The sequence below is a fragment of the Cebus imitator genome, unplaced genomic scaffold, assembly GCF_001604975.1.
Source record: "Cebus imitator isolate Cc_AM_T3 unplaced genomic scaffold, Cebus_imitator-1.0 Scaffold76, whole genome shotgun sequence".
Lineage (NCBI taxonomy): Eukaryota > Metazoa > Chordata > Mammalia > Primates > Cebidae > Cebus > Cebus imitator.
In genome coordinates this window covers 9935927-9953766 of record NW_016107391.1, presented here as the reverse complement: position 1 = coordinate 9953766, position 17840 = coordinate 9935927, and the positions used below count along the sequence as shown (strand labels likewise).

The following is a 17840-nucleotide window of genomic DNA, read 5'->3' as shown; positions in this document are numbered from 1 at the left end:
AAAAAAAAGAAAAGAAAAGAAAAAGAAAAGAAAAAGAAAGAAAAAAGAAAACTGAAAAAACTGAAAGCAAGATATGGCCTTACCCACCTCCCCTCATGTCTCTACTGGAATCTCAGTTGAAGAACTACTTTATAGGGCCAAGGCTTGCCTCCAGTAATTTTTTTCTTGGAAGGTAGACCAGTATCCATAGAACAAATAAGGCTTAAATCCTGGTGCACCACCTGTTACATGCATGAATTTAGGCAACTGGCTTTAACTCTGAAGTCTCAGTTAATTATGCATAAAACAGGAGGAATATTAGGGTTTTTTTATTTTTTTGGTTTTGGGACAGAGTTTCGCTCTCGTTGCCCAGGCCGGAGTGAAATGGTGTGACCTCAGCTCACTGCAGCCTCTACCTCCTGGGTTCAAACGCTTCTCCTGTCTCAGCCTCCCGAGTAACTGGGATTATGGGCATGTGCCACCACGCTTGGCTAATTTTTTGTATTTTTAGTAGAGATAGGGTTTCATCATATTGGTCAGGCTGGTCTCAAACTCCTGACCTCAGGTGATCCTCCTGGCTCAGCCTCCCAAAGTGCTGGGATTACAGGTGTGAGCCACCATGCCCAGCCTGGAATATTAGTTTTTATATAACTGGTATGAAAGATCAAAGAGATAATACATGTAAACACTTAGCCTGGAACCTGTCTCAAAGTACTTACACACACACACACACAAAAAAAAAAACAAAACAAAAAAAAAGCTATCTGTGAAGATGGTGAACCTGTTTAAGGAAGGGTGACTGCCCAAAAGTCAGAGAGCAGAAAGTAGAGCTAAAAAGGAATTATTTCAATTTGTACCATCCATGCTGTCCACAGGAAGGCAAAGAGACAGACCTACAAAGCTCTGTCCCCAGCATGCACTCTGCAAAGTTATATAACTCTGTTCTGGTCTGAGTCCCACGTTTAGAGAGGGAGATTATCCAGGAGCCCAGTGGTATTATTTCTGTTTTCTTAACAAGGTCACAACGGTAGGAGAAAGCTTCCCTGCCCTCACAATTCTACAAAATTCTCACTTGATCCTATGCACTTTTTTTCCAAAATCACACCCTTTGCTGCTTCACTTCTGAATCTCTGCTTAGGAATAAAACACCCTCTATTTATTTCCACATCACAATCATAGCCAAAGGGTTTAGAAACCAGTGCATAGCAGGAAGGTCACTAATGAGGTAAGAAAAGACCTGAAAATCACACTCATGATTCTCAAAGAAGTCAGGCCCTATGTTTGGAAATGTGTTTCTAGGCTGAGCAATGCTGTGGGTGATTAGGGCAACTGTCTGCAACATGGTATGCAGAAGGCACAAAGTACTGGCTGTTTCTGTCAGTCTGGCTTTTTTAAATGGCCTCTTGAGAGGGACCCATTGAGGCAGATCTCTCAGTTATGAACAGTGAGAGAGAATAAGTGGGGTGGGATGGACACAGGTAGGTGGTAAAATGAGAAACCAGTCAAAGTAGTAATTTTGCTGCTTCTCTGGAATTAGCCCTTAATCCTTTAGCCTGTGCCCAGAGCATATAAACATGATTGAGAAAATCTCTCTTGAAAGCCAATCACGAATGACCTTTGAATTATCTGTTTTGTATCTTCTGAGCCACTTCTTCTCTGCAGTGTGGGCAGATTCCCAACAAAAGGCAGAGTCGTTGCCATTGGTCAAATATCCACCCCAAGGGTAGAGAACCAAGGGTAGACTCTGTGGAAAGTGGCTGGAGCTCCATGACAAGAAAAGGAGCTTTGTTCTGGGACTCCCCAGTCTCCAAGGGACAGGCAATGATTCTGGAAGGCCAAGTAATCCACTGTGGTACTGAGCAGAGCAGAGGCCAAAAGTCATCTGCATGTCCTTTCCCAAAAAGCAGTGCCCACACCGAGCAGTCATGGGCCTTTGTGCTGTTCTGGGAAAACTCTGTGGAGTTCACTGGGTGTGTGGCCAGGTCTGGGGCTGCCGCCTGCAGGGGCAGCAGAACAGCTCCTGCTTTTCTTTCCTTGGTCCAAATGGACTGTGTCTGCCTGGGCTGATCTCTGGGTACAGCATGGCTGCAGGGAATTCAGTCCTGGGTGCTGAAGGCCTGCTCTGTGCACCTCCAGATCCAGCTCACTCCAACCGATTTCTCAGGGCCCAGGCATGGGTAAGTGTGTCCTGAGGTCTTAGAAACAGTGAAGTCTCCACCGCATCCTGATGGGCCAGTGTCCATTTATTTACAGTTCAGAACTGTGGGAAAGGCTACACGCACCGTGACCCCACAGAGCCCTTCAGAAGAGCCACTGCTTGTCTCCTGAAACGCTCTCTCTGCTTCTCATGTTGGGGCTTATTTTGGAAATGTGGCATTCTCAGAAGGGATTAGCTCTTGGAGCTGGCATGATATTTCTATGACATAGAATGGCCTTAAAAAAAAAATTGGCTGGGCGTGGTGGCTCATGGCTGTAATCCCAGCACTTTGGGAGGCCGAGCCAGGTGGATCACTTGAGGTCAGGAGTTCAAGACCAGCCTGGCCAACATGGCAAAACCCTGTCTCTACAAAAAATACAAAAATTAGCCAGGCAAGGTGGTACATGCCTGTAGTCCCAGCTACTCAGAAGCCTGAGGTGGGAAGGTCACTTGAACCCAGGAGGCAGAGGTTGCAGTGAGCTGAGATCTTGCCACTGCACTCCAGCCTGGGCAACAGAGGGAGACTTCATCTCAAAAAAAAAAAATTAAATAAATAAATAAATAAATTTATGGCTTCTTTAAAATCTCGTGGAAATTCAACTTCTATAAGTTGCCAAGTCTCGGATCACTTCCCACCTTTATCCACCCTGACCATGCCTGCTCTGGGCTATGAGGCAAATGCCTTTTCCCTTTTCTAAGTGATGATAATTTGAACTCTACCTGCCACATAATGATATAAAAAGCAAATATTAAAATGAGTTAAAATGCTAATACTCCTCCCTTGTTTTGAACAGGAACAGAAATTCTTGGCAAGTCAGTTCGTATTATATTCTCTACGTTAGGAGTATGCACATTTTTTGCAGTTGGCTATATGCTGCTGCCACTGTTTGCTTACCTCATCAGAGACTGGCGGATGCTGCTGCTGGCGCTGACGGTGCCGGGAGTGCTGTGTGTCCCGCTGTGGTGGTGAGTGTGACTCGTCCCCAGACAGGCCCTCTGCTGTGGGTCAGCACACCTGGAACACACCTGGAGCCTGGTGCTGACCTAGCCTGGGCTCACATGACCTCCATGGAACTCATGGAGGCCAGCTTCCAAGCTGGGAGAGTTTTCGTCTCATTGTGGGTGGGCCTGTGTGCTGCAGTTTGAGTCTCCATTTTCCTGCAAAGCACTGTTCTTGGGATTCCGGTCTCTTCCTTGACTCCAGCCACTCTTGTCTGTTGTTACTTGTCATTTGTGAAGCTGGTGGTGTTGGGTTTTGTTGTTTTTAACTCTGTCCCCTCCCCTGCTCTTTTGTCACTTTTCTCTCTCTAGAAGTATCTCTCTCTATTCAACTAATGTAATTCTTCAAGCTTCCCTATCATATAATGATTAGCATCTATGATAGGGAAGCCTATTTATTAGCCCTTATGATAGTGTGCCTATTCATTTGCTACGTCTTAAACAGTGAGAAAATTACTTTTATTTAATAAATTGTTAGAGAAATGTTCTCTCCCCCCACAACCTCTCAACTCAGTTTCAACACAACAGTTATAGGAATAACAAAGTTCGAAGATTCTGGCCTCAGTCTTACCCAATATGACTATCTGGGAGATTTCAGGTGAAAGAACAGATTAAAAATAATGGAATAAGGTATCAGACATACTCTTTTTTAGGGGATTTCCCATTTCTTTGCTTTTTCATATTTAAGCAAGAGGAGAGGGGATTTCTTCCATTTGTGGGTCTGGTTAGGTCTCTCTCTCATTTTCTCTCTCTCTCTCTCTCTCTCTCTCTCTCTTTCTCTCTCTCTCTCTCTCATTAATTCTTCTTGGTTTGATTTCATTATATCAAAGTCAAATCTTCCAGCACTGACTAGTTTTACCAAACTGCATGATTTCTGCCTGCTTATACATAACACAAGGTTCTTTGATCATTTTTTGGAACTCACAATTTAGCCTAGACTTCATGGTTGCCCTGTCCTTTGGATACCTCCTGACTGGGAAGCTGTCTAGGCCTTTATCTTACTGCAGCTGATAGGCAGTCATAGAGGTTGACAGGCAGGCCACCTTAGCCCTGTCTGACCAGACACCGCAAGTCAGGTGGGCTCACTCTAAGCCCCTGTATTCTCATGACCTCTCAGAGTGCTACGATTTACCAGTGCAAATTCTTAGCATGCAGGGGGAGTTGAGAGATAGTTTGTTAAATGCTAGGTATTATTCTGATTTGCAACATTCCTCTGGAACCCCGTCTGAGGACCAGAAAACCCAGTCTGAGGAGCAATAAATAAGGGCTGGCCATTACCTACACAGCTGCACCTCCAAGGAAAGCATCCCAGATTTACAAGAGCAGAGCGATGTTCTGAATGAGAGTAATTATCATCCTCATCATCTATCCTTCTCTCCACAACTCCCTTGCTAACTGAATTTTTTGGAAAAGATGTTGGTGACCAGAAGTTCTCTCAAGATACAAGACAAGATTATTCAAAGGTTCTTTTCTGCCTCTTCAGTTGAATGATTTTAATAAACTATTTTTTCTGGCTCTAGTTGTCATTTTGATCTAAGAGACCAGTACTTTGATAATGCTATAATTAGCCAGGCATGGTTGTTCACACCTGTAATCCCAGTACTTTGGGAGGCCAAAGTGGGAGGATCACTTTAGCCCTAGAGTTCAAAACCAGCCTGGGCAACATGGCAAAACCCTGTGTATACTAAAAATAAAAAATTATCTGGGTGCAATGGTGAGCGCCTGTAGTCCCAGCTACTTAGGAGGCAGAGGTGGGCTGATCTCTTGAGCCTGGGAGTTCGAGATTACAGTGAGCTATATGATCATGCCATTGAACTCCAGCCTGGATAGAATAAGATGCTATCTCAAAAAAAAAAAAAGTTATAATCAATCATATTAGTATATGATTTTATCAGAGAGAAAAAGAGAGAGAGAGAGAGAGAATAACAATATAAGGTCCTTGATGGGCTGAACAGAGGTTAGTAGGGATGGGATCTTTCCCTTGGGACCAAATGTCACAGTGAGGAATGAACAGCTCTGATCCGTTAACCCTCCAGAGTCAGCCTCCAGAATTTCCAGCAGAGAAGGTCCATCCCACAGAGAGCCGGCTCACTCTGCCCTAAGGAGAACTGTTTTTTCTGTTCCCCAGGGGCTGGTCCATGAGTGCCCCTGGCTGTGGGCACACTATACCAGGGACAGGACTTGCCCCAGACAGAGGCCAGCCCAGGACCAGCACTGACAAACTGAGTGCTCCCCCTGAGCATTTAACAGTGGTCTTATTATTTTTCTATAAAAGAAAATAGCTTTCTTCTGAACATCTCGTCCTTGCTGGTGGGGCTTCCCAAAGTGATGCTCCTCAGTCTAGTGGTTGGGGTATGGCAGATGCTTAGAGCTGACATGGACCCTTGCTGCCTGCTCAGTATGAGGCAAGCTCTCCAGCAGCACCTCATTCCTGTTTAGTCTGAATTAAATCTAGACATCATAGTGTGCAACCACATTTGGTACTCCATTGACTTTTGAAATGATCAGCTAGATTTGAGATTTTGTGCACCATAAAAAATCAAAGCGATTCGAAAGTAGAGATACCAGTGGCCCTCAGTTCAGTGGGCTAGAAATGGGAAGGAAATCTATATAGACCTACTGCTCATGGTTTGGGGGACTTTTTACATCCCAAGTTTCCTTTAAAAGGATTGGCAGTAAGTGGCCACAGGTGTGAATGGAGTATGTGTATAGGGGTTGGGGTTGGGGTAGGGAAGCAGGCCATAGATGCAAGGTGAGGAAATCTATGCAATTTCTAGCTGATTAAACATTAAGAATCTGAGGCCAATGCTCTATAGGAAAAAAGGTAGGATATTTCTAAGCATTATCTGGTTGGAAAAAGATACTGGCCCAAAGTAGAAGCATCCATGAGGTGTATTGTGGCTATGCAGTAAGATCTCTAATTCTGTACTAATACAGTAGCCACTAGCCACATGCAGCTATTTAAATTAAAATTAATTAAAAGTAAATAAAATTAAAGTTTCATTTCTTCAATCACATTAGCTCAGTAGCTACATGTGGTTAGTGGCTGCTGTCTTAGCACAGATATAGAACATTTCAGAAGTTTCTATTGGACAGCATAGATCTAATTACTGAAAGTCAGTGACCTAACATCATTGTAGTTCCTATAAGGACCAACTAAAGGCATATTCTGAAAAATGCAAACTAGGCTCATTTTTCAACTCATGTACTAGTAAGCTGGAGAGGGGAACTGCTAGTTGGTCATTTGTTTTGCTCTGAGCTAGTTCCCAGTGTGGCTTTGGGGCCAATTAATTATAGGAGGGTTCTGTGTCTGCTACGTATAATTTGTTTTCTAGGCTAGGTAAGTACAGATGCTCTCCAACTTATGATGGAGTTACATCCCAATAAGCTCACTGTAAACTGAGACTATTCTAGGTCAATACTCCCAACCTACTGAGGTAGGAGGCCAGACATGACTCCAGAAGCAGAGCTTGGACACCAGACACCACCACCTAAAATAGGGCTGGGGTGGAAGCTGCTTTCCATAAGACACACTTATCAGTGTGCCCTGTCAGTTTACCATTGCCATGACAACACTCAGGCATTATTGCCCCTTTCCATGGCAATGACCCAATGAGCCAGAAGTTGCTACTCTTTCCCTAGAAATTTCTGCATAAACTGCCCTTTCATCTACATGTAATTAAAAGTAGTTATAAATATGAGTGTGAAACTGTCCTGAACTGCTACTCTCTGCCTGTGGGGTAGCCCTGCTCTGTAGGAGCAGTCACAGAGCTGTAACACTGCCTCTCCAATAAAGCTGTTTTCTTCTACATCCAGTTTGCCCTTGAATCCTTTCCTGGGCAAAGCCAAGAACCCTCATGGACCAAACCCCACAATGGGGCTTGCCTGCCTTGCATCCCTACCAAATATCATAGCTCAGCCTGGCCTACCTTAAACATGCTGAGAACACTTAAATTAGCCTACAGTTGGGCAAAATCTTCTAACACAAAACCTATTTTATACTTAATTATTGAATATTTCCTTTAATTTATTAAATACTGTACTGAAAGTAAAAAACAAAACTTTGAGTACCTATACATGCAAGTATAAGTACTCAAAGTCAGGTTTCTACTAAATGCTTATCACTTTTCTCCTATAATAGAAAAATCTAAGTCGGATCATCCTAAGTTAGGGACCATCTGTACTGACAATAGGTAAGGAAAATGATAGCCGACAGGAAAATGGCTAAAATATTTTGAGAAATAAAAATTAGGAAAGAATAGAAGTCCTATTTTTTGCAACTGTGTTCGAGCATCAGTTATAAATGGGAACAGACTATGTAATTTAAAATAATAAGCTTTTAGACATTTTTTTAAAAAGACAACATTGGGACTCATCTCCCAAAAACTTCTTTGGGCACTTGCTGATCTGGGAATCTGCTGAAAGCTATGGGACCTTTCACAGGCGGTTATCAGTGCCCTCACTTTCTCTCTTGACTAAAGGAAAAGATCAAGAATACAGGTGCCCTGGCCGTCCTTTTCCCAATAAACTGTGAACATCACCAGCTGGGACACCAGCAATTCTCCTTAGGATGGACCCACTGCAAAGACAGTCTCTTCTTGAGGGGACATAGAGTCTAGTAGCTATGTTTCTTTTATGAGCCACACTGGCTATAAGTTTTCGATGAACTTCTCCAGATGCCCTGGCTCAGACATGCCCATAGTTAATGTTACCACTTATAGTCTGGTCCTGGTCTCAAGCACAACTGATGATCAGTCTTATAATTTGATTGGAAGTTTGAAACTTGAAGGTGCTTTTATTTATATTTCTATGCTCCAACAGAAATCTTATGTGGACTCCCTTTAAAAAGACAAACTAGAATTTTACAAAATTTAAACTATCTGGGGAAAACTCAGATTTAATAGTATTCAACTCTGCTGTTGTGAAAAATTATTAAATATTAAAAATAAATTATAGGTTCATTCCTGAATCCCCCCGGTGGCTGATATCCCAGAGAAGATTTAGAGAGGCTGAAGATATCATCCAAAAAGCTGCAAAAATGAACAACATAGCAGTACCAGCAGTGATATTTGATTCTGTGGAGGTAAGCATTTGCTGATGTTTACTCTTAGATCAGCTATGCATTCTTGATTTTATGAAATTTAACTTAATTCAATATTTGTTAAGTGCTTACTATGTACCAGGCCTTGCACTAGGCCTTAGGAACACAATCATGATTAAATTCTAAGATAAAATCCACCTTAAAGGGCTGTTTATAAGAATTAAATGCAATAATGTATATAAACTGTTTAGCAAATAGCAAGCGTTCATTAAATATTAGTTCCTTTTATTTTGCAAGTTTATCATCGACATTCTATTGGCATTGCTCCAATCCACTGACACAGCTATGTACTGATGATTTTTAAATGCCAAGATTAAGTAGAAAAATATGTTTCAGAGTTAGTCCACCCTGGGTTCTCCACTGTACCCTCAATCTTACAACAGACTGCTGAAGAAGCTATGCATGTCTTTAGTCTTGCTCTCTGTCATGTCTAGAACCTTAAGGCCTGAAAGCATAGGCTTGAGGATTCAACCTTGAAAGCTGGTGGCCACAAGGAAAAGCTAATATTCTATGGAAGCAGCCACACCTCCTGACAGTCCGTGAGGACATGCAGTGTGCCATGCCCTGTCCTGGCTCCTAGAGGAAATAAGAAAAATAAGACACAGCCTCAATTCTAAAAGAACAGAGAATGTAACTAAGATGGGCAAGAGGATTAGATGAAAACATAAAGAATGGCATAGGGAGGAAATGATAAGTATCCAAGTAGAGACGCTATGTGCCAGCAATTCAGAGAAAGAGATCAGGGTAGCCCACAGGCAGGTCCCACAGGCAGGTCCAAGCCAGAGAGGACAGCAGGACACTTAAGTGAGTGGAGAGTATGGGGCAGGGCATTCCTGGCTAGGAGATGGGTAGGGGACTGCTCAGGATACCTAAAGAAGACTATGGTGGCTTCAGTGGCATTATACATGCCCCACACCAAAGCAGGTATTGCGGAAAGTAGAACTCTATGGAGGATGGTGGGCATGCCACTGCTCACCTTGAGGGCTTCACCAATCCCTGGCCTTCAGGACTTTTTCCAGAAGCAGATACTCTGGCTATGGCTAGAGGCTTTGAGTGGCCCTGAACTCAAGCTCTCAGAGGGCTGCCAGGACAAAACATCCCTTAATTCTTTGCCCTTCAAATCAAGAAGTTAATTTCAAGTCTTAGTCAATTTAAATGGATAAAACAATAACAACACTGGGAGTGTCTAACACTTCTACCCTTCAGGGCTGTGCTGGGTGTTTATTGGTATTTATCAGCTACGTGTCCTGATTCCTGTCTGTGAATCTAACAGTCTAGTTGTAGGGATCCACCTATATGGATGAAAGCAATCATAAAATAGATTAGAGATATACAGTTATGGACAAATAAGAATATAGTCCAATGTTGAAACACATAGTTCTGACAGTGCCTTAATATATCTTTTTATATATATATATACACACACACACACAAACACACACACATATATACACATGCATATATATGTGTGTATATATGTATATGTGTGTATATACATATTAATAGATATACATATGTATATACAGACATACATATATATACATACATACATATGTGTGTACATATATGTGTGTATACATATGTATATCTATTCATATATATACATATATACATATATATGAGAATATATGCATATGTATTAATAGATATACATATGTATATACACACATACACATATATACATACATACGTATGTATATATACACGATAAATAGCATGTATGTGTGTATATATGTATATATATGATCTGTGATAAATACCATGTATGTACGTATATATATATGTATATATGTGTGTGGCTGATCTCAGTGAGCTGAGATTGTGCCACTGCACTCCAGCCTGGGTGACAGAGCAAGACTCCATTTCAAAAAAACAAACAAACAAAAAACATGTATGTATGTATGTATATATGTATGTGTGTATATACAGCTGTATACATATTCATATACATGTGTATATATAGGTATGTATGTATATATATATATATACACATATTTTTTTTTTGAGTCTTGCTCTGTTGCCCAGGTTGAAGTGCAGTCATGTGATTACAGCTCACTATAGCCTCAACCTTCCAGGCTCAAGCAGTCCTCCCACCTCAACCTCCCAAGCTAGGACTACAGGCACATGCCACCACACCCAGCTAACTTTATGTATTTTTTTTTGAGACACAGGACTTCACTATGTTGCCCAGGCTGGTCTCAAACTCCTAAGCGCAAGCAATTCTCCCACCTTAGCCTCCCAAAGTGCTAGGATTACAGGTGTGAGCCACCAGTCTCAGCCTGACAGCACCTTCTTTCTTCCTACTATGATGCACATCTAGCCTCAATTGAACAAACCCATTGAGGGAAAAAAAAAGGCTTGCGCTTTCCTGAGGCCCGGTCATCTCCCCTGCTCACCTCCCGTAGGATCCTGTCTTTAGGAGGATCTGTAGAGTCCTGTGCCAGCAAATGCAGCCCATTTAGAATGATATTGATGAGCTTACCAAATGCTAAGCACTGTGTTCTGCTCATTTAATGCTCATGCATTTTCTTCAAAAGAAAAAACTAACGCACAACGAAGTTAGGTAACTTGCCCAGGATCACACAGATGTTAAACTGAGTTTTGGAACCTAGTTCTCCCAGGTACCAAAGTACATTCTCTTAACAACTGTGATTTTTCACTTCATGTGAGAGGCAGTGGCATTAACTTGGACAGGAAAAGATACAGAGTATTGTCTTAGAAAGCAGTCTTGAGCACCCTGGCTTCAGAAGAGGTACCTTCAACCTGCTCCTGGTACCTGATCCAAAGACATTTTGGTGGCTCGACTGATGCCAGGGACAACCACTGGAGAGAAGGATATTCTTGTTCTGAGGTTTCCAATCCTGGTTGCTCATCGCAATCACCCAAGTGCTTTAAGAATACAGATTCTCAGGCCTCTGTATAAAAGAGTCGAAGTAGGCAAGCCCAGGGAGGGACCTGGCAATCTGCATTTGAGAAGGGCCCCATGGAACCACCAAGTGTTAGCACAGGCCTGGTCCACAGGTCCTGTCTGTGTGTACCACCCCAGAACCCTCCAAGATGATGTCTTTCCCACTAGTTTATGCAGTGGCTTTGCTTTGTTGTAATACCAGGGTTATTCTGCTGAGGGCATGTTCTGGGGCTCTGCAATCCAAATAGTGCAGGAGAGAAAAGGCAATGTGGCTGTGAGCTGTGTAAGTGTCTGATTATTCCTAGAAAGGAGAGCACCTGCTGTCAAGGCAGGCCTGGCACTCTCACTTCTTCATAGCAGAAACTCCTCCATCAGTCTCTTACTGCGCATGCACCGTAGGGCCACAGTCACCAAGTCCTGGTACTTCATCCCCTAGAGATTCCCCACCTCTAGGGGGAAGTTAGAGCCTAACAACTTTTTTGTTAGTTTCAATTCTACTCAGCTTGGTTACCTTGATTCATAACTCATGTCAAGTTACTATCAGCAAATTAAAAGTAAAAGAATAGGCCGGGTCTGGTGGCTCACGCCTGTAATCCCAGCACTTTGGGAGGCTGAGGTGGGTGGATCACCTGAGGTCAGGAGTTTGAGACAAGCCTGGCCAACATGGTGAAACCCCATCTCTACTAAAAATACAAAAAATTCGCCAGATGTGGTGGTGCCTGCCTGTAATCCCAGCTACTCAGGAAGCTGAGGCAGGAGAATCACTTGAACCTGGGAGGTAGAGGTTGCAGTGAGTTGAGATTGTGTCACTGCACTCCAGCCTGGGTGACAGAGCAAGACTCCATCTCAAAACACAAACAAACAAAAAACAGAGAAGTGTAAAAAGCAGAGGTAAGCTGGGCGCGGTGGCTCAAGCCTATAATCCCAGCACTTTGGGAGGCCGAGGCGGGTGGATCACGAGGTCAAGAGATCGAGACCATCCTGGTCAACATGGTGAAACCCCGTCTCTACTAAAAATACAAAAAATTAGCTGGGCATGGTGGCGCGTGCCTGTAATCCCAGCTACTCAGGAGGCTGAGGCAGGAGAATTGCCTGAACCCGGGAGGCGGAGGTTGCGGTGAGCCGAGATTGCGCCATTGCACTCCAGCCTGGGTAACAAGAGCGAAACTCCGTCCCAAAAAAAAAAAAAAAAAAAAAAGCAGAGGTAGCCTCAAGGAAGGGACTACATGGCCCTACCCTTCAATAGACATTTCTGAGGATCACAGATCAGCGTGGTAAAGGTCATTCATAGTGATGACTGTCAATCACAAAAAGGCTGTGTTAGCCAATAGTCTTTGTGTAATGAGACAGGGGAAGAGGTATCATATATTTAAAAGGCTTCTGTTTAAAATGGGCTACAAACATTTTAAAGTGTCAGAATAAGCGTCATATATGTAGATGCCCTATTGCCTCCAATTCCCACACTTCTAAGCATAGTCAGGGTGAAGTGAGAGTTGCATGCATATGTTTTCCCCATGCATCATAGCCAAAGATACTTTCTTACTACTTCTTAATCTCATGGTTATTTGCATTATTTTAGTTACAGGAGCTAAATACCCTGAAGCAGCAAAAAGCTTTCATTATGGACCTGTTCAGAACTCAGAATATTGCCATAATGACCATTATGTCTTTGCTGCTATGGTAAGTAGTAAGTGACCTGGAAATGCAGACATCCAGCATGTAAGTATGCAACTGATTTTCTTTGACTCAGAGGAACATTATGGCAACACCTGGGTTTTCCTGAGGAAAAATTAAGATTATAAAGTTCTAAATTATTTTGAAATGCCTCGATTCAGTTCATGGGACTGGATGCTGAAAAAATGTCACTGGGTGCAGTGGCTCACACCTGTAATCCCAGCCCTTTGAGAGGCTGAGGTGGGCAGGAGTTTGAGATCAGTCTGGCCAACATGGTGAAACCCCGTCTCTACTAAAAATACAAAAAATAGTCTAGCAATGGTGGCGCATATCTGTAATCCCAGCTACTCGGGAGGCTGAGGCAGGATAATCACTTGAATCCAGGAGGCAGAGGTTGCAGTGAGCCTAGATTGTGCTACTGCACTCCAGCCTTGGCAGCAGGGCAACATTCTATTTAAAAAAAAAAGAAAAAAAAAGAAAGGCACATGGAACAGTATTTAAGTCTGCAGTACTGGGGCCCAAAGTTAAAGATCCCCTCTCCTAAAGTTACGGGATTGAGATATCATTGATGTCCCTGGGTAAGGGTTCCCTCCCCACCAAAAATTATGAGATTAAGACTACTGATATCCCTGGTGCCTAAGGCAGAGATGCTAATTCAGCTCCTGCTCCTAAAACTGACCTGGCAATTGAACAGTGAGGCTACAATAACCTAAATCCCCATTAAGTGGATTGGAGCCTTGATAAGCTTTTTACACTTGCCAATAGCAAACTAACAAGTGGCTTTAAGGCACAGAAATAATGAATTGGCTTTATAGATTAGATTTAATAATTTATCTGCCAAGAAAAAAAGAGAAAGGAAAAAAGAAAATTCCTACTCTATGATGGCAGTGCACACATGCGCACACACACACACACACACACACACACACACACACACTCCATCTCTGGATGCTCGTAATTTACATGGAGATGCCTACCTGAACTCTTTCTTCTCTGCCTTGATTGAAGTTCCAGTTTATACACACACATACACAAAAGATCATCAGAACTGGTAGATTGAAGCTGCAGCTAGTCCAAGTTTATTATTATTATTATTTTTTAAAGATGGTGTTTCACCATGATGGCCAGGCTGGTCTTGAACTCCTGACCTCAGGTGATCCACCCACCTCGGCCTCCCAAAATGCTAGGATTACAGGCGTGAGCCACCGCAACTGGCCAGTCTAAGCTTATTTTTAGGGCCATCCTACTTGGTAATTAGAAGAGATCGGTGACAGAACTTATGCCTCTGAATTAAGCAAGTGTGTCCCAGGTACATGACCTTCTTAGTTCTTACATTTCAGCATATATCTCTGATGCAAATGTTCTTAGGTAATAGTGTTATTAAGCTAATAAAAAATGAGTCGCTAGCTCTATCTAAGCTGCTCCTATCACTTGCTAAATGGGAAAATCACTAAGATCCCTTGAGTAGTAAAGTTTAATTATTTGTTTTGTTTATGAATTGGTCCTTATGGTTATCTGATTTGGGTCTAGTATGTATAAAAAGACCCATCAGTGTTCCTGAAAGCATTTTTCAAATATCCTCTGCTTCTCGGTCATGTTAATAATAAGCAAATTTCTATACAGGGGCGTCTGCATAGTGCAGTTGTAACAGAAACGCAGATTCAGTCACTCACAGCTTGCAGCGTCCAATTAACAAGAGCAAGGTCTGATGTAAGGAAAGTGACTTTTTATTCCAAAGCTAGCTTAGGGGGAAGGGTATCGGCTTCCTGCCTGAAGGGTACCGCTTCTCTTTTTGGACGAGAAAACAGGCACTTTAAAAAGGCAGGAGAGGACGTGAGCAGGTGAGGGTCCCAGTGCTAGCTTGCTACCTTATCTACTGGGCAGTTGAGTTGGTGCCTCGATGGGCAGAAATAGGCTGTACATATGGCCAAAAACTCTAGCAGGCACACTTTGGGTTGGAAATTGACTGTTATATCTTGAGGAAATCTTCTAGGGGGTGAGAGTCCCACTCTGGAGCTTCTAAGCACATAGATAAACTTGCCCTGCAGGGAGTGTCCAGTGAAGAGGAAGTTAAAAGGCACTTCGAGGGCGGGGCACAGTGGCTCACGCCTTTAATCTCAGCACTTTGGGAGGCCTTATCTACTAGGCAGTTGAGTAGGTGCCTTCATGGGCAGAAATAGGTTGTACAGGTGGCCAAAAACTCTAGCAGGCACTCTTTGGGTTGGAAATGGACTGTTATCTCTTGAGGAAATCTCCCAGGGAGTGAGAGTTCCACTCTGGAGCTTCTAAGCACATAGTTAGATAAACTTGCCCTGCACAGAGTGTCCAGTGAAGAGGGGATTAAAAGGCCCTTGTAGGGCCAGGCGCAGTGGCTCACGCCTGTAATCACAGCACTTTGGGAGGCCAAGGCGGGTGGATCATAAGGTCAGGAGATCGAGACCATCCTGGCCAACATGGTGAAACCCCGTCTCTACTAAAAATACAAAAATTTAGCTGGGCGTGGTGGCGCACGTCTGTAGTCCCAGCTACTTGGGAGGCTGAGGCAGGAGAATTGCTCGAACCCAGGAGGTGGAGATTGGAGTGGGCTGAGATTGTGACACTCCGCTACAGCCTGGGGAACAGTGCAAGACTCTTCATCTAAAAAACAAAACAAAACAAAACAAAACAAAACAAAGGCACTTCTAAAGAGCAAGTAGAAAGTAGGGAAAAGGAGGGATGAGAAAAGAGAGAGAGAATAAACTATCTCTTAGAAAAAATGAGGGTACTCAGTTACATAGTAATTTTTTCCACAGGGAAACCTTTTTTTTTTTTTTTTTTTTTTTTTGAGATGGGGTCTGGGGTCTTGCTTTGTCACTCAGGCTGGAGTACAATGGTGCGATCTTGGCTCACTGCAACCTCTGCTTCCTGAGTTCAAGCAATTCTGTCTCAGCCTCCCAAGTAGCTGGGATTACAGGTGTATACTACCATGTCCAGCTAATTTTTTTATTTTTTAGTAGAGACGAGGTTTCACCATGTTGGCCAGGCTGGTCTCAAACTCCTGACCTCAGGTGATTTGTCTACCTCAGTCTCCCAAAGTGCTAGGATTTCAGGTGTGAGCCACCATGCCCAGCCCACGGAGAAGTTTCTACATGGAAGTTAGCTATAATGATAGGATATACAGGCTGCACTCTGATACTTGGAAGCATTAAGGGACATTCCTATTTGCCTGAAGAGAATTAGAATTTACTCTAAGTGGATCCCACAGTATGACCCTTGTATCTTCTTTTTTGTTAAAGAATGAAATCTGGATTTTATGTTCACTGATGTGACTAATAGTTTTTCTTCAAATAATAGCTCTAAGAGATTGAGGAGGTACAAACTATTCAGGAAATAGAAAAACTTGAAATCAACTAACTGAGAAAAGATATTGTTGAATTTGGTATATATCTAGACTAGCATTGTCCAATAAAATTTTCTGCAATGATGGAAATGTTTTATATCTATGTTGTTCAATGTAGCAACCACTAGCTACACGTGACTATTAAGAACTTGAAGTGTGGCTAGTGTAATTAAGGAAATGAATTTGTAATTTTATTTAATTTTACTTTATTTATTTATTTATTTTGAGACAGAGTTTCGCCCTTGTTACCCAGGCTGGAGTGCAATGGCACCATCTCGGCTCACCGCAACCTCTGCCTCCTGGGTTCAGGCAATTCTCCTGCCTCAGCCTCCTGAGTAGCTGGGATTACAGGCACACACCACCATGCCCAGCTAATTTTTTGTATTTTTAGTAGAGACAGGGTTTCACCATGTTGACCAGGATGGTCTCGATCTCTTGACCACGTGATCCACCCGCCTCGGCCTCCCAAAGTGCTGGGATTACAGGCGTGAGCCACCGCGTCCGGCCTAATTTTACTTTATTTAAATTTAAGTAGCCAATGAGGGTAGTGGCTACTTATAGGACAGCAAGATATAGACAATTTCTTGACCATCACAAAACCTTAGAGAGATTCACACCATCCCATTGTCATTTTTGCCTTTTTCTTTCAGGATGCTGACCTCAGTGGGTTACTTTGCTCTGTCTCTGGATGCTCCTAATTTACATGGAGATGCCTACCTGAACTGTTTCCTCTCTGCCTTGATTGAAGTTCCAGCTTACATTATAGCCTGGCTGCTACTGCGAACCCTGCCCAGGCGTTATATCATAGCTGCAGTACTGTTCTGGGGAGGAGGTGTGCTTCTCTTCATTCAACTGGTACCTGCAGGTAAGAAGTTAACCAAGATGAAGAGCTTACCAGAAAAGACCCACATATTGACTAGGCTGCTTCTGACTCACTGCTCCCTGTTTATTCAGCCTTTACATCATAAGCTATTCATAAGTCAATCGGACAGGTGATTGCTCACTACGAATGTTGTTTCCTGTGTTCAACAAACAGAAGAGACAGCCTTGGAGACGCAGAAAGCACCAAAGAGGAAGAGTAACTCTCCCAGTCATCCCCTTCACTAAAGACTCACCTAAAATCTCCCTTTGAGTCACAGTCATGATTCCTAATTTTTGGCTACTGTCAAACCTTTTCCCTGGGTGTATATTTAAGTATTACAGTGAGTAGAACATGTTGGTTCCAGGATACATTCAGTGGTTTTCTGGTCTTAATCTTTAAGTAGTTAAATAGTGCACAAAAGGATATATGCTTCCCTATTTCCCTTGTGTCTGACATTCTCATATTAAAATATCAATAAATTATTGATAGTAGGGCTGGGCGCGGTGGCTCACGCCTATAATCCCAGCACTTTGGGAGGCCGAGGTGGGTGGATCACGAGGTCAAGAGATTGAGACCATTCTGGTCAACATGGTGAAACCTCGTCTCTACTAAAAATACAAAAATTAGCTGGGCATGGTGGTACACACCTGTAGTCCCAGCTACTCGGGAGGCTGAGGCAGGAGAATTGCTTGAACCCAGGAGGCGGAGGTTGCGGTGAGCCGAGATGGTGCCATTGCACTC

General features: G+C 43.0%; 1 protein-coding gene and 1 long non-coding RNA gene across 7 annotated transcripts in view; one reads left to right on the top strand and one right to left on the bottom strand.

The window, feature by feature from the left end:
- Positions 1–17840, top strand: part of SLC22A4 (solute carrier family 22 member 4) — a 51109-nt gene that overhangs the window by 25685 nt on the left and 7584 nt on the right. For 2 of the 3 annotated variants that reach the window (XM_017532459.2, XM_017532458.1), the window contains exons 4-7: positions 2971–3142; positions 8132–8258; positions 12764–12864; positions 16888–17102. In XM_017532459.2, coding sequence (XP_017387948.1) covers positions 2971–3142; positions 8132–8258; positions 12764–12864; positions 16888–17102 — 615 coding nt within the window. The remainder of the gene's footprint in view (positions 1–2970; positions 3143–8131; positions 8259–12763; positions 12865–16887; positions 17103–17840) is intronic. The other variant, XM_017532460.1, reaches the window with a different exon arrangement.
- LOC108307179 overlaps positions 17011–17840 on the bottom strand; it is a 33208-nt gene continuing 32378 nt past the window's right edge. For all 4 annotated transcript variants that reach the window (XR_001826432.2, XR_005200929.1, XR_005200928.1 and 1 more), the window contains exon 5: positions 17011–17096. This is a non-coding gene — a long non-coding RNA (uncharacterized LOC108307179). The remainder of the gene's footprint in view (positions 17097–17840) is intronic.